Raw genomic sequence first — 17,439 nt, forward strand, 5'->3', positions numbered from 1 at the left:
ACCAAATTACCAAATTTTCGTTCGCTAATTTCAATAGTATGCTATTAATTTTGATATTAGAACGAATTTACTAATATTATCAAACTTTTAGGTAACAACATTATGTGTGTAGTGAGTTCTCTCGTTTGTGTTTTACGATATTTTAATTTTTAAGTGAGCTATATGTATGTTACCTATATGTATGTTGTAGTGATTTTATTATTATTATATTATTATAATATGTTTTTTATATTTTTTATCGCCGTGCGTCGTGTAGAGACAACGACGATAACAACCTTTTGTTTTACTTATAATATTTTTGTTTGCGTTGTCGGCGTGCGTCGACCGACGATTTCAGCCGACAACGAAGACCGTTTTTTGTAATTCGTATAAATATTATTCATGTTTTAGTCTATCTGCCGCTTTTCGTCAGTTCACTGTTCAGCGTGCTGAGAATTTTAATAAATAAAGACATTGTGTTTTTTATTATTGAATGTGTCCACTCGCCCCATCAATGTAAATTATTGATATTTTAAAATGCACATAAGTCTTAACTGACTAGCACAGATAATGTTCTTACCTAAAAGTTTGATTATAGGCGGCCAATTCACTCTAATTTATACTCATAGTCGTGCGCAGACTTTGTCCACAGGGGGGCCCTTTAAAAAGGTCTGAGCCAAAGATTTTTGCACTCATGACTATTAGTATAACTAGGTAAATGTTTAATCGTTAATTGTACAAAGTATTTATTTAGTTCAATATGCAAGTATACAAAATAGTTACTATTAAAGGTATTAAAATACATAATAATAAAAATATAAATGAATAATAATTAATAATAATAATTTGAAACAGTAAAATAAATAATAATACCTATAAAAAAATAATTTTAACTCACACAATTTATAAATAAAAAAAAATCCTTTTTTTACATATACCTACCTATTTACAAATTACAATACCATCCTTCTGTCTGCGGGAATAATTTTTTTAATGTATCAATTACATCATCAATTTTTATATTATGGTATGCAAGTCTTTGCTCATTTTTACATTCGATAGACGTGTAGTTATGACTATTTTCGTTCATAATTCCTAATTTATTTCAGTTATTTTCTTAATTTTTTAACAAATTAAATGAAATAATAATTAGTCATTACCTTATAGTATTATCATGATTATTTATATATTATAATATAATATGATATTATATTTTATAACAGTATACTTATTATTTATACAAAAGTACAAAATAATTATTTGAATATTTCCTTTCGTTGTATTATTTAACAACAAATTATTTATAATTAAAAACATAGGTTATTATGGCTGGTCGAGAACGAGATATGTTTAGAAAGTATGAATCGGGTAGTGCTAAAAGACAGAAAAAACGAAAGATTGAAGAGTTAATAAATAAACAACGTGGCTCCATTAATAGATTTATTACAATAAAAAGATATAATTCAGATGAAGATAAGTCGATTAAAAGTAGTAATAATGATGAAGAAAATAACTTAAAAAATGACAAAGAAGGAGAGTCGTCCAAAAATGAAAACGATCATTTTGATGAAGATAAGTCGATTAAAAGTAATAATAATGATGAAGAAAATAACTTAAAAAGTGATCAAGAAGGTCAGTTGACTATTTACAATTATTCGGATGAGTTGAAAGACCCAGGAAATTGGCCTAATAATATAAGCCAAGAAGTTAAATACAAAATTGTTAAGTTAGGACCTACGCATTTAAAGAATTTTGACTTTCCAGCTACAATTCAAAGCGATGGATCTCAGAGAAAATGTTCTCCAAAATTATTTTACCGAATATTAGCAAATAATGAAAAAGTAGATCGTGTCTGGCTTGTATACTCTCCAATCAAAGATTGCGTATTCTGTTTTTGCTGTAAAATTTTTATAAATGAAAAATGTCACAGTGATTTGGCAACAGTAGGTATGTAGGACTGGAGAGTCTCCAGTAGTTAGTAACTTTTAAAAAATTCTGATTTAAAAAAAGCTAGAATTTCGCCCCTCTTTGGGAACCTATGTCCAGGGCCCCGCAATACCTAGCGCCGGCACTGTATGTGACCCTACATATATTTTATATTTGAAATTTCTTGAATTTGTTTTACCAATTTTTACAAACTTAAACCTTGAATTTCAATCACAAAAACCAAAAATACATAATAGGTATATATACAAAAATGAGTGCAGCTTATAAGACATTACTTGACTGCTATATCAAACATTGTTTTTACCGATGAGTAAACTGGAATTTCAGTCACTAAATCTAATCCCTGTTCTAATAATTTGAGCGGGGGAACATGTTGTATCAAGTGTACATTGTTTTGCAATATTGTATATTTTTTTTACTTCAATTTTTGCTAAGTCATATTTACATTTATGATTGGTAACACTTAAAACTTTATTACCTGTCGTTCTTAATCTTCCTTTGCATTTTTCATCTTTTTTTCTCATTCAAGCAAACCCAGGTTATAATATTTGCGTTATTTGTTCGATACTTTCTATATTGATAGTCGTCGTGTATAGCTAGAGGATGACCTTTAGTTGTATCTATCACTTCAAACGAATTATTCATTTTTAATTTAAATTTTAACACTGTTAACAAATTGAACTGTAGGTACCAAGGCGTATATAATACTAAATTACTAAACACTGAGTAAATATTGCCGACGATGTTAACGAATGATAATAAAAATAAAATATAATAAAATATATCGCCTTATCTATAATGACATCGAATATCCACAATCAACCAAACGGCTGTATCACAAATTGGTTTATCCATTATAAATATACTATGGCTACTAATGTCTAATATAATAATTGTGTGAGTGCGTGTATTACACAGCGAGTACCTATGTATATAGGTGGAACGTTGTTCGCGAAATGAATCCGTTCGCCTGTACACCGTTTATAATAATATTATTAGTACAGTGAATTGTGATTGACAAATATATTATTATGTGAATTTTTAAACACGTCAGTAAAAAATACTGCCAGTCCTAAGCCTGGAAAAGTGTGAAGGGAAGTTTAAATATAATATATTTGACAAGTATAGTAATAATCAGTAGTATAATTTCAACTATAGCAAAAAAGTATTATAGCTACCTATTAATATAAATTAAGTTTATAGTATATAAAATATTATATATAGCACCCGAATTTTATAGTCAGGTAGATAGAAATAAATTGACCGCAAATGGCACGCAAAAGGTGCCGACCGCAAATGTCCCGGAACCGGATAATATGTAATGTGACTGTTATTTATTTTGACCGGGGCCCCGCAAATCCTATCGCCATCCCTGGTTACCAGTTGAATTGTTTTGTTAAATTAGCAATGATTCTAATTAATTTTGAATGATTTATTGTTTTATCTTTAAATTTATGTTGAATTTGTTTATAGGGTCAAACAATTGATGATATACCTAAAGAATTGTTAGAAGACGCATTGAACTGTAGGTACCAAGGCGTATATAATACTAAATTACTAAACACTGAGTAAATATTGCCGACGATGTTAACGAATGATAATAAAAATAAAATATAATAAAATATATCGCCTTATCTATAATGACATCGAATATCCACAATCAACCAAACGGCTGTATCACAAATTGGTTTATCCAGTATAAATATACTATGGCTACTAATATAATAATTGTGTGAGTGCGTGTATTACACAGCGAGTACCTATGTATATAGGTGGAACGTTGTTCGCGAAATGAATCCGTTCGCCTGTACACCGTTTATAATAATATTATTAGTACAGTGAATTGTGATTGACAAATATATTATTATGTGCATTTTTAAACACGCCAGTAAAAAATACTGCCAGTCCTAAGCCTGGAAAAGTGTGAAGGGAAGTTTAAATATAATATATTTGACAAGTATAGTAATAATCAGTAGTATATTTTCAACTATAGCAAAAAAGTATTATAGCTACCTTTTAACATAAATTAAGTATATAGTATATAAAATATTATATTTAGCACCCGAATTTTATAGTCGGGTAGATAGAAATAAATTGACCGCAAATGTCCCGGAACCATCTTAAACCATGGTCCGTGATCATAATATATTAAATCATAATATAGATTATACATTTATAATGAACAATTTATGGTTGAACCATTATATGGGGAAAAACAAATTTTACATTTTAAAAGATTTTTGACGTAATTGCGTGATTTGCGATCCAAGGTCCGAGAAAAAAAATTGGGGAATAATTTTGTAATATCGAAACTTTTTGATAATATATTCGAAACTAATTTAATATTGACCTGGCAACACTGAGGTGCATGGCAATTACAATTCAAAAAATATATAATATTTGGCACATGGCAAAGTGCATAAAATACAGGGAAAAAATTATATAATACTAGCTGAATTACCCGTCGTTGCCGGGTTTAAGTATATAAATGTATGTAACCTGCCAAGATTAAATTTTGTTAAATCTATTGAAATTTAAGATTTTTGAAACAATATTTTATACATATTAATTTAGTTTTTAAGATAATGATTATTATCATAACCTATTCTATAAGTTATAGGTTTTGGCGGCAGAAGCTTTGTTCACGATAAATTTTAGCACTAAAGGTTCAAAATAAATGTTTTACTAATAGTTTTTCAATATGTTATCAACAAAACTTCTTTGTAGACAATGTTCTTCACTGATTTATTAGTGTGTTTTACTAATAGTTTTTCAATATGTTATCTACAAAACTTCTTTGTTGACAATGTTCTTTACTGATCTATTAGTAGGCGACAAAATCACCAAGCTATTGGGTGAACTTACGCGTGAGCAAGCTACGTAGAACTGCCCATGTGAAAAACAGTTTTCTCGCAAATCTATTCCTGCAAATTTAAGAGTTTGGCCTTGAGACTTGTTTATAGTCATTGCAAAACAGACTTTCAGGGGAAACTGTAATCGTTTAAATTCGAACGGATGATCATTCGGAATTAAAGGGATTCGTGGTACAAACACAATTTCCCCTTTTGCACATCCTGTTAAATTGTGGCTTAGATATATATATTGTAACGTCACAGAATTTTAGCCTCTACAATATCATTATTCAATTGAACCCACCTTTCCCTTTAATCAATATATCACCATACCTATCGGTCTGCGACCATTACTTTAATTGTATTTATCTAATCACCATAGCGCGTTGCGATTAAGACGAACAATAGTCCTATTACATAATTATTATTGTCCCCCGCCCCCTCCTCAAGGCAGTGTCCGGCGGTCTGTCTCGGCAGCTGTTACCACCTGCCGCCGTCGGCGATACGATCGCGTCCGCCAGTACCTGCTGACAAGACGTTATGAAGCCCAATAATATTGTCTTTCCCCGCAAAAAGCGACACTGCTTCCCCACTCTTTCAAGATTTCGTCAACGGTCACCGACAAGCCAAGCTGTCCGTTGATGCCTCGACACTTTTTTTCACGATCGCTGGTTCGAGTCCACGTACGTGTTGTTCCTGGGTTCCTGTGTTCAATCTGCCGACGATCCGGTCCGGTCAACCCACGCGGTCAACATCGCCATTCTTTTTTTCAATTTTTCATCTGTTGCCGTCGACGACATGATGGGCTAAGTTCAGATCTGGGGCCGAGGATGGCTCGGCGACCAACATATTCAATCGTCATCATTGTAACCGGTGCAGATGGGCCATGTCGCTCACGAGTTGAGGTGTCGACGGCCCACGAGGCCAGCCTATCGCAGCCACCGGTTACCAACGTCTCAAGGCATCAGCTGCAGTCGTAAAATATCTTTTCCCCCCTACTTCCCCTGGTTTTTTTATTATATATCACTATAATGTTTTTTTTTATATATTTTTTCTTTCATTTTGTCCGCAATGCCCCGGTAACCGTTTTGCGGAGCCGTGGGTCCTTTCTCTCTGATGTTTATATAATGGTGTGTCGTCTGACATACCATTCCCTTGCCGGTAACCGCTTGTCGGAGCCGTAACATTGGTATTCCATCTTTTCATATTTTTTTCCCCTGTTTTCTTATGCATTGCCATGTGCTTAATTATTATATATTTTTTCCCCTGTTTTCTTATGCATTGCCATGTGCTTAATTATTATATATTTTTTCCCCTGTTTTCTTATGCATTGCCATGTGCTTAATTATTATATATTTTTCCCCTGTTTTCTTATGCATTGCCATGTGCTTAATTATTATATATTTTTTCCCCTGTTTTCTTATGCATTGCCATGTGCTTAATTATTATATATTTTTTTTGTGTTATGTGCACTCTGCCATGTGCCTAACTAGTATATATATATATATTGTTTCTAAATAGTAATTGCCATGCAAAATACACTATTATAATTACCTTCAACTTTGCCACGTTTTCTTATTTATTAATATTATTTTATTTACTTTTTCCCTTTTAAATAGATCTTTGGGATTCAGTTCCCATTGCGTGTACAAAAGCCCATAGATTCTACCGACGTGTCCAAAGGACACCACGCGGTTCGGTCTATGGGTCATCACATAAGTGTTCCCCTTGTGTGATGGGTGATCAGTAAGCCCCTAAAAAGGCCGAAAGTTCACAATATATATATATATATATATATATATATATATATATCCGGACTCCATGTATAAGATACATTTCGATAAACTTTAAAATTAAATGGAAATATACATCCCGCTGCTATAAACTCACAAAGCCCACCATAAGTTTCATTTTTTATCATATCAGCATAATATTCATTAGCCGTTGAGTAATTATCACCATTTCTATTGTGGGACATGAGTTATTTGAGTTAGATTGTATTTGAAAACTTATAATTTTCAAAAATTAATAAACACTTTCCCCGGTTACTTTCAATGAATTCAGCCATTATAAATTATTTTTTTGTTTTTAAATTTTAATTTAAAAAATGTCTATCACAACTCGATAGGTACTACTAAAAAGTATAGGTACGTATGCTGTGTGTGTGTGTGTGTCGTGTTAAATTGATGTCTACGATAACATATAATTAGTTTTCCATAATGTAATATAATATTATATATATTAGATAAGATGGAAACGATAAGGTACAACATTTTGGCATTATTATACATTGCCTATATACTTTAGACACATCATTATAAGTTATAACTGATTGGATAGCGTTTTACATTGTATTATATCAAACAAGAAATAACACTGGTTTATCTTTACTTCCAAAAAACCAACTATAAACGAAATTAAACTTACATTGAAGAGTGAGGACTATAAAAATAGTAAAATTTGTCAATCAAAAATTAATTTTTATTTAACAAATGTAATAATTTGTTCAGTTGTTAAAATTGTAAATTTTAAAGAAAACTGTGCTGGCCGAAAAGTGACAGTGGCCGAAAAAAGTAGGGTAAGTGCTGGCCGAAAAGTGACACTGGCCGAAAACGGAAGGGTACATTTTGGCCGAAAAGGGGGCCGCCCCTCTGGTCGCCGTGCCGTACCGTATTTCCCGTAATCGGTCGACTGCTATTGTTATTATTATATGAAGATATACAAATTACATGTAAAAATTTTCTTTTATTGATTTCAACCATTTAAATTCAAAATTTCGAAAAATCCTTTCTTAGCGCACTTCTACATCATAATAGCTACTGTATGCCAAATTTCAGCCAGATCCGTACAATGGTTTGATCTGTGCGTTGATAGCAGTCAATTAGCTTACTGTTTTATATATACAGATTTGGCACATGGCAAAGTGCATAAAATACAGGGGAAAAAATTATATAATATTTGGCACATGGCAAAGTGCATAAAATACAGGGGAAAAAATTATATAATATTTAGCACATGGCAAAATTATAAGGAAAGTAATAGAGAAAAATACAAGAAATAAGGCTACGGCTCCGACAAGCGGTTACCGGCACGGAATGATAATCATACGTCGGTATGACACATTATACTCTTATATGTATTAAAGGAAAAGACCCACGGCTCCGCATGACGGTTACCGGGGCACCTCTTAGGAAAAACGGAACATAAGTAAAAATAAGTTGTAGACTATGATACATAATCAAAATGAAAAAACAAGGGGAAGTTGGGGGAAAATAATACTTGACGACTGCTGGTGGCTTAAGATGTTGGTAACCGGTGGCTGCGATGAGCTGGCTACGTGGGCCGTCGATACCTTATACTCGTGATCGACACGGCCCATCTGCACCGGTTACGTTGAAGACGGTTGTGAATGTTAGCCGCCGGGCCTTCCACGGCCCCAGATATTCGACTTAGACCATCATGGTGTCAGTGAACATCAATGAAAGCAGAAAAGACAGGAACACCAAAATGTTGACCGCGTGGTTTTTGACGTTGACAGTTGGCAGACTTGACCAGTGGGACGATCACTAAAGTCAGTGGTCATGAAAAGAGTGTTGAGACGTCGGCAGACGGCTCGGCTTGCCGGTGACCGTCGTCGAAATGTTGATAGAGTGGGACGTGTGCAGTGTCGATTTTTGCGGGGGATTTACAATATTACTGGCTTCAGACGTCTTGTCAGCATGACCGGCGGACGCGACCGTATCGCCGACAGCGCAGGTAACCACAGCTGCCGAGCCAAGTCGCCGGACACTATGTTGAAGAGGGGTTGGGGGACAGTGCTTATATAACATGACTATTGTTTGTATTAATCGCAACGCGCTATTGTACTAATAGGAAAACCATTAAAGTAATGGTCACACACCGATAATATGATAGTATAATTATTGTGGGGGAAGGTGTGTTCAATGAATAATAATATTAATAGAGGCCTAAAATTCAGTGACGTTACAGTACATATTGAACAAAAACATTTTAATTGATAATATCAAAATTTGATTTTAAAATTTAGGAAATTATGTTAATAATTAAACATTTAATAACAATTTAAATAAAAGGATACGAGTATAATAAAAACATTTATTGCATCTCATAACAAATTCAAATAATATTGTTGGGAATATACATATTTTTAGATTTGACGAATATTCGCGAGCCGGTACGCAGTCGCACGATGGCTCGCGAATGTTCTAGAACCTGTTTCAGAATCTTATAAATACGGGTTGACAATAGACGATAACTAATCAGTCAGTCATCGGCCGTCCCGGCGCGGAATGCAATACTTTTTTTTGTAATTAAGTCGTTAATAAACGTACCGTAAGTCGTAAGCAGTTGTTGTTTTTTTTTGTTAGCCTACGTGTACACAACGCTTTTTGTGTCTACAACAATATGATGAAATTCAAAATAACTTTCTAAACTTTAGATAACTATTATTGCACATAAAATATTTTTGCCATTAAATATCGAAAAAAAACAATGAACTTTTTAATTCAAAAAAATAAAAATTAAGACATCACTGCTGTCTGCTGTAGTTATAAAAAAATAATACTTGATAAAACTGCTAACGAAAACTTATAAACGCGTTATAATATTATAGACGATATTGTTTCTGAAACCAGTTGGCAGGTTTCAGAGTTGTTTGGAAGGTTATTTTGAACACTTTGAACATTAGAAAGAGGCGGAGGAGTCCAATTCCAATTACTTTCTGAAGGAGGGTTGTACATAAGATATTGGTTATGCATGATCTGTTGCTTTTCGACTTCCTGAACTGCTGTGAAAACTTTCGTTTTCGCTAAATTAGTGTGAAAAGGATCTAATTTTTTTTCATCGTAGCTGCAATTTCCATTAAAAATGGGATCTTTTTGTGAAGTCGTAGTTTCTGAGCGTTGCCTATTTTCTAATAAGTACTTCATCAATGTCCATGATGCCGTTTCTTTTTCCTTTTTTTTCCTTACATTAGTACTAGTACGAGACCTAAATTGAATAGGCTGACGTGTTGGCATAGACATAGCTGTTGTATTTGCAGTGTCTTCATGATCAGAATTGTTTATAATATCTGGCATCTGCAGCTACATTCGTATCAGGAAATTCATACGTATTATCTTCTCCAGAATCACTTCCTTCAATATTTGAAATAGTAGGTCTTTCTTGGAAGTATTGTTTCAAAAAATTCACTTAGTCTTCATATTTGTATTTCAGCAATTTCTTAGATGCTTGACCACTTGTAATTTTTTGTTTGTTCAAGGTTTTTTTATACTGGTCTCTTATGTTGCTATGTTGCTCCATCTTGCTTTACGTGTGTTAGCTGAGAATTAAATTAACAATGAAATATTAAAAATTAACACTCAATTTAATCTAAAATTGGGCTTAAAAGTAATCTTAAATATCGATAAAACTCATCAAAAATGTTTTAAATATTCTTGATAAATAAACAAGAAATATTGACAAAATACGTAAAAACGACAGAAATTTACAAATTACTTTGAAGTAGAAATTCATAAAATTTTTCTTTTAACATCTAAGATTTGAAAATATAATACAAGATTTATCATATTTTTTTCTACCTTTCTTCATCTTTCTCCCTTTATCAAAAATAAATTATAAAAGCAAGTCAAAATAAATGTTTAAGAGCGTTTGAAGTTCATATTTTTACAAAATTATATATATATATATAAATATTTCATTGAATTTTTTTTCTCATTGTCTATGTTCACTACACAGTATACAATTTTAAATATTTTCGTTCATTTTGAGCTTTTAACATACAATTTCAAGTTAAAATTTCTATAGTTTTGTTTACATTTATATTTATTTTAGAGTATTTTTTTAATATTTTTGTTATATTATTTTATATACACAATGATATTTTCAAATTGTATCAAAATTTGAAATTTAAATGGTTATTAAAAAAATCATGCCTATGTATTCTCAATATTTTTCAACTGCTATTCTATCTATGTATCAGGTCCTTAATTTTTCAGACTTTTTGGCCCAAAATTGCATTGACAATTATAAAAAAATAAACTTAAAAAATGGAAAACTGAAAATGTCTGTAAACAGCTCAAAACAAATCAAAATATTTTCAAAATTGTATGGTATATATAAAATAAGAATATAAACATTCAGTGAAATTTTCATGGATCTAAAATTATTCGTTTTTGAATTACAAACAAAAAAGAAAATCGCTACATGGGAAATCAAGTGAATATCAGATGTTGTAAAATTATGAAATTAAAATGCTTATAAAAAATTATTTTGACTTGTTTTTAGATATTTTATTTTTGGTAAAAGTAGAAAAACTTATGTTAAATCTTGTATAACATTTTAAAATCTTAAATTTAAAAGGAAAAATTTTTATGAATTTCTATCTCAAAATAATTTGCAAATTTTTGTCATTTTTACGTATTTTGTTTAAATTTCAACTTTAAACGCTTAGAAAAAAAAAATTGTGCCTACAGATTTTTAATATTTTTCATCTACATTTGTAACAACTAACAATATATTAGGAGCCTTCTATTAAATTTTCAAGAATTTTTAGAATTCTTATAATAAAATAAAATAATTTTAAATAAAATTTTATTGATATTTATAGAAAAAAAAAAAAAAATAGTAAAAAGATTGGAAACTGAACAGCTCAAAACAAGTCAAAATATTTTGAAAACGTTATGGTGTGTAAAAACTGCTCATATAAACATTCAGTCACAACTAGAATAATTGCAGAGAAAATAATAAAAAAACAACAAATAATTGATTTATTTTGAATCAGATAATGACATGAAACTTAATTATGTATAAAAATTAGATTTATATCTAATATATTATAAAAAAAAGAAGAGTACCTATGCTTTAAAATACGACGTCTAATTATTATATATATTAATATCCATTAATATTTCAGATTTTTTGCAACGTGCGATTCGTTTAAAACGATTTCATATAGTTATCGTTTGGGGCATTCGACAGTATATTAAATAGTGACAAATACTTGCGAAGCCTTAGTCAAAACTTTAATGCCTGAAGTTATGCCAATACCCACTAGCCAAAAATGGAGAGTAATCGCAGATGAGTTTTGGTAATGTTGGAACCTTACGAACTGTATTGGATCATTGGACGGCAAGCATGTAGTAATCCAAGCACCGCCAAATAGTGGGTCACTATATTTTAACTACAAAAATACCTTTTCAGTGGTACTTACTTATGGCTCTCGTCGATGCTCATTATAATTAATTTAAGGTAGATGTAGGCGCGTATGGTAGGAATAGTGATGGAGGTATTCTAATGAATTCGAAACTAGGAAAAAGCTTAGATAGTAAACAACTGTATGTACCTTCAGATACTGAAATCCTGGAATTGAAAATTTGGCACTATTTGTGATTTTAGGAGACTCTACCCTGGAAAACAGCTAGACGATGGTTCAAAAAGAGTATATAATTATCGTCATTGTAGAGAAAGGAGAGTTGTTGAAAATACGTTTAGTATTTTAACACAAAAATTTAGAATATTCAACCGAAAAATCCAAGCAAAACCTGAAAATGCTGACAATATAATTTTAGCAACTTGTGTTTTGCATAATTTCATTAAAATAAATGAAGGAAGTATAACATACAATAGAGAAGAAAATATCAATCCAGCAGTAGATTTAACATTACAAAATATTCCAATACAGGGTAGAAATGCAAGTCAACCAGCCTTTCAGGTAAGAGAACTTTTCAAAAAAATTTTTAATTCTACTGCTGGATCAGTTTCATGGCAAGATGATGTCATTTGAGTTTTACACTTTCACTTAACAATTATGTTATTTAAAATGAATTTTGTATTTAGTATAAACTATAAGCATTAAACAAATATATTTTGGGATACCTACAATCTGTCAATAAAAATTATCATTATAATCAAATATTTAAATTTGTTTTTTATTATTTGTTTGAATATATTATTATATTTCTATTTCTATTAAATACTTAAAAATTTTAACTACTCAATAATTTACTTAAAATACCAGAACTAATTAAGTAGTTAATGACATTTTTTAGAACTACGAGTTATTAGCAATGTTGCTGGATAGGTTAGTTTCAAATTGTTCGTTGGTCAGGGTTTGCCTATAACGCGCGTGCGTCTGAATTTTATAAAATAATTGTTGATGAAAAATCAACTGTACATTTTTTACAACTTCACAATTTACTTCCAAATGACAGTGAAACGCCAAATTGTAAAAATGTGATCCTGAAACAAACATTGTGATCAGAAAAAACGACTGGCTTTTGGTGAACAAAATACTTTTTTTAAATTTTTATATTTGACGAATATTTGTGTAACATGACGCATTCGTAGTGAAAAATATAATGTGTTTTTATACTATTAAAACGTATAGATCACTCGTCCTGAATTCGCAGATCACTCACCCGTCGGCAGATCACTTGCTATACGAATTCCCAAATTTTATATTTTATTTTTTATACAGGAATTATTTTAGAGACTAGTTTTTACATTTGTAATTAAATATTTTTATTTTTTGTTTCTTTTTTGATTAACGTTATAATTTTGTTACCAGATCAACAAATATACTACCTACTAATGAACTTTCCTCTTGGAATTCGCATTAAATTTCAGCATTATGTTGAACAGTAGGTACCAAATAAGCTCAAATTAAAGTGATAAACTAAATTTAAATGCTCATCTTAACACAAATGCAAATCAATCCATGACAAATTCGATTTCACCTGGGATAGTAGATGCTAAAAATATTAATGAGCCATTTCAACTAGACAAGATATTATTAAATAATGTAGAGGGTTCTTTGATACTAGATTACTACAAGACAAATATGAAGGGCGACATTCCAAAACGCACTATTGCCAAAATTCAAACTTTTCAGGAGAGAAGAAAAACTGTTTTTGGTATAAATTCTATGTGTGAGTTTACATTGATGATTTTTATCAATATATTATAAGAAAAGAAATAACTTTGAATTGTCAAAATTTATCTTTTTCAAGTTTTAAGTTAATTAATCAAGGTTTTAAATTTACCTCTTGTGTCAAAACGAACTATTGCCAACACATAGTACGTTTTGGACTGAGTCGGGCAATAGTCCGTTTTGTAATACATGGAATCATTATCAATTCAAAACGCACTATACTAGATTTAATAAATATTAAGAAAATTTTATTGTTTGAAAAATACAAGTATATTGTATGTTATTAATATTAACCAGATACAAAAAAAATATGAACAAACAAATTGTATTATTACAATTTTTTTATTAGTAATGTATTATAACAATATTTTTTATAATTTAATGACTCAAACAAATTAAAATCTTAAACCATAGTAACAAAATAAAACAATAAAATCAAATCAACTTTCATATAAAATAGTATGTAGTATGTTGAGTACCTACCCATACATTAATAGTTTTGGGTAGTGAAATACTAATAAAATAAAAAAAAAACAGTATAATAGGTACTTTATAACAATTTTAAGAAAAAATCATTTTTATAAATAAATGACTCAAACAAATTAAAATCTTAAACCATAGTAACAAAATAAAATAATAAAATCAACTTTAATATAAAATAGTATGTAGTATGTTGAGTACCTACCCATACATTAATAGTTTTAGATAGTGTAATAATACTAATAAAATAAAAAAAAACAGTGTAGGTAATACTTTATAACAATTTTAAGAAAAAATCATTTTTATAATTAAATGACTCAAACAAATTAAAATCTTAAACCTTAAATCTTTTGGTGTAATGGTATTTTTAATAAAATCTGTTGATGGCATCTCAGAGTCAAGCATTTGATAATCATCCTAACATACATTAAAAAAAAATGTATTAATATTGACTTAATTTGGTAGGTATTAAATAAAATAAATTAAATTTGTAAAATTATTATAGATAGTTTTATAAACTTTTACAAATATTAGGTACTTACATCATTTTTAGGATGTTTGGCTGGCTGACTAAATACATTTGTTTTAGATAATAACCATGAAGTTACTTTTGCCTGTAATAATCATACATTTTATTTTAAAAATGATTTATAGTTTCCAATAAAAATGTACATTAGTTACCTGACTACTATCATTGTTCGATGAATAGTCCAGTCTTCTTGACACATTTTTAAAAGTTAAGTCTTCTTGCTTTAATTAAATACAATATTATATTATAAATATATGAATATTACAATGTTAGCTAATGCAATTTAAAATGGTCATAATAATTATATTTATTATGTCATATTGTACAGGTACAGTAGTTACTGACAAAAACAAAACATTTTATTATGACAATAAGTTGATGACAAACATTATTATATTCATAGATAATAATATGTAATAATGAAAAAGTACTTACACTTATAGCAGCAAGTACAAGTTTCTTGGACCTACGATTCATTTTGAAAATCTTTTTCTTTATTCTTTATTTAAAGGTATTTCAAAAACTAATAAATTATTTTTCATCAGTTTTATCCTTTGTGACAAGTTTATGCAATATTATGCATAATATGTTATCAATGAACTTTTGGCGGTAAACAGCCAAATTCACAACACTTTTTGTTATCATCAAATGAAGTTAGGAATGGTTTTTTTTTTTCATCGAATTGATAAAGTTATGAACATAAAATTAGAATTAATCGTATTTACAAATTTAATACTCAAATTTATTTAAACAAAGTAAAATCGAAATTAATTTGATGGTAAAATTATCAAAAAGCAATGGCACGTTTTGGAAAATAGAGAATTGATGTCCTATGTAATTGGTATGGGAAATAGTACGTTTTGCTTTGAGATTGGCAATAACGCGTTTTGGAATGATATATGGCAATGGGACGTTTTGACGTAACAACTAGTTGAGTCCTATACTAATATTATGGGCAATAGCACGTTATGGAACAAAGTGGCAATAGAACGTTTTGGAAACTAATAATATAGGCGATAGCACGTTTTGAAACAAATACCGATTTTAAGATCGATACCACTGAAAAAATAATCGTGATATCGAAAAAACGATTCCAAATTCGTATTCCCCAGCATATTTACAATAAGAATCGATATCTAACTCGATTTTGATAAAAATGGCAATAGTGCGTTTTGGAATGTCGCCCTTCAATTCGATCTTAAATGAAAGTTGTCGTCGTTTACTGGTTGAAATAATTATTAACAATATAAAAACCAATCAAACAAATATGACAATAAAACTTGCAAATCGTATAGCTGATGTTATTGTTGTAGATTTTTAATCTGGAATAAAAGTATTAATAACCCAAATAACATAATTTGAAATAAATGCTCGAGACTAAAAAAATACAATTATAAAATGGTTCAATTTTCAGGATGTATATTTTGTTAATGATAATATCAATAAATGTCCTAAGGGAAAATTATATTGTAAGTACTTCATTACAATTCGTTGTATGAAACAAAATTGAAAATGGCTTAATATCAACTACAGAAAAAGAGCCAAGCAACATTCCAAAGAAAAAGTTGACTCGTATAATGGATAACTTGCAAACAACATTAGGTAATATCATAGGTACTGACATGATTACCTCAAATCTGGTCAATACTATTAAATTAATATAATTATAATTTATAGTATCTCTTGGTTTTCATATATTATAAAACAATAATATTTATTGTTTAACGTATTGACTATTTACATTTTTCTTTAGAAATTGAAACAGAATCTGAAAATTTAATTACATAATTATCACTTTATCAGATCAATAAATTACATGGTCAGAGATTGAAAACATCTGGAAAAATACTATAAATTGTATGCTACAATAGGTATATTATAGAAAATAATACTGCAGCAATATTCAGTACCCACACAGCACATGTAGTCCAGTGGTTATTTAATGGATGACTGACATATCCATATCACGTCTAGTCCACAAGTTACTTCGGATAGATATCATATAGATATCCATACAAGATTACTTCTGGACTAAATTTAATATGGATATGTTGGTCATCTATTAAATATCCACAATATCATAATGATACGCCGGTATAGTCGGTATATAGATGCGGTTGTTATATCATGGTAGTGATAGTGTATAATAACATTTAAATATATAATAGGTATCTACCTATATTTTATTATAAATTATAATAATACCAATTGAATGTAAATATATTTATAATAATATTGTATAATAATTTTACTATATAATTATATATATATTACTATATAATTTTACTATAATTTTAATTGTTTACCGCCACAGCTTCAGTGCTGCAGTGGCCAGTGATATTAGGAAAAAAGGTCTGAATAATAAACCGAAAAAAGTCCAGGGAAATTAAAAATAATTTAAATATACATTATTTATTAAATTTAAATAAAATTTTAGTTCCATCAAATTTTTCCCTGGACTTTTTTACCATTTACCGCTGCAGTGTAGCTAGTGTAACATTACTAACATACTACATAGATTATAGAATATAGAATTTAAACTATAGTGTAGTGGGGCGGATGCACAATTGCACAGTGCAGAAAATAATAATATATAGGTATATTGACTTTATCTCCTTCCAAAAATAGAAGACGCTAATTTGCTTTTGCTAAGTGCGTGCGTGACTGCGGGTGCCTCTGTCCACTAGTATAATATTCTCCCA

The 17,439-nt window shown here is 29.8% G+C and overlaps 1 protein-coding gene and 1 pseudogene across 1 annotated transcript; one reads left to right on the forward strand and one right to left on the reverse strand.

Annotated features, from left to right (window-relative positions):
- LOC149062276 (zinc finger MYM-type protein 1-like) overlaps positions 1-17,439 on the forward strand; it is a 299,795-nt pseudogene that overhangs the window by 54,505 nt on the left and 227,851 nt on the right.
- Positions 14,398-15,214, reverse strand: LOC149062278 (uncharacterized). Its single transcript, XM_089221687.1, has 4 exons — positions 15,173-15,214; positions 14,890-14,958; positions 14,751-14,822; positions 14,398-14,625 (listed from the first exon to the last, which is right to left on the reverse strand). Exons 1-4 carry the CDS (start codon positions 15,212-15,214, stop codon positions 14,494-14,496), a joined length of 315 nt encoding a protein of 104 aa, XP_089077813.1. The 3' UTR covers positions 14,398-14,493.

The sequence above is a fragment of the Diuraphis noxia genome, unplaced genomic scaffold, assembly GCF_037042655.1.
Source record: "Diuraphis noxia isolate RWA-SAM2 unplaced genomic scaffold, SU_Dnox_SAM2 contig0001, whole genome shotgun sequence".
NCBI lineage: Eukaryota > Metazoa > Arthropoda > Insecta > Hemiptera > Aphididae > Diuraphis > Diuraphis noxia.

What these genes read in the sequence shown, in the direction of transcription:
- LOC149062278 (XM_089221687.1), bottom strand. Translation starts at nt 15,214, where the DNA reads ATGAATCGTAGGTCCAAGAAACTTGTACTTGCTGCTATAAGT. An exon ending in TTGTACTTGCTGCTATAAGT is followed by an intron (nt 14,959 to 15,172) that starts GTAAGTACTTTT and finishes ATTTAATTAAAG; the next exon opens with CAAGAAGACTTAACTTTTAA. An exon ending in CGAACAATGATAGTAGTCAG is followed by an intron (nt 14,823 to 14,889) that starts GTAACTAATGTA and finishes TGATTATTACAG; the next exon opens with GCAAAAGTAACTTCATGGTT.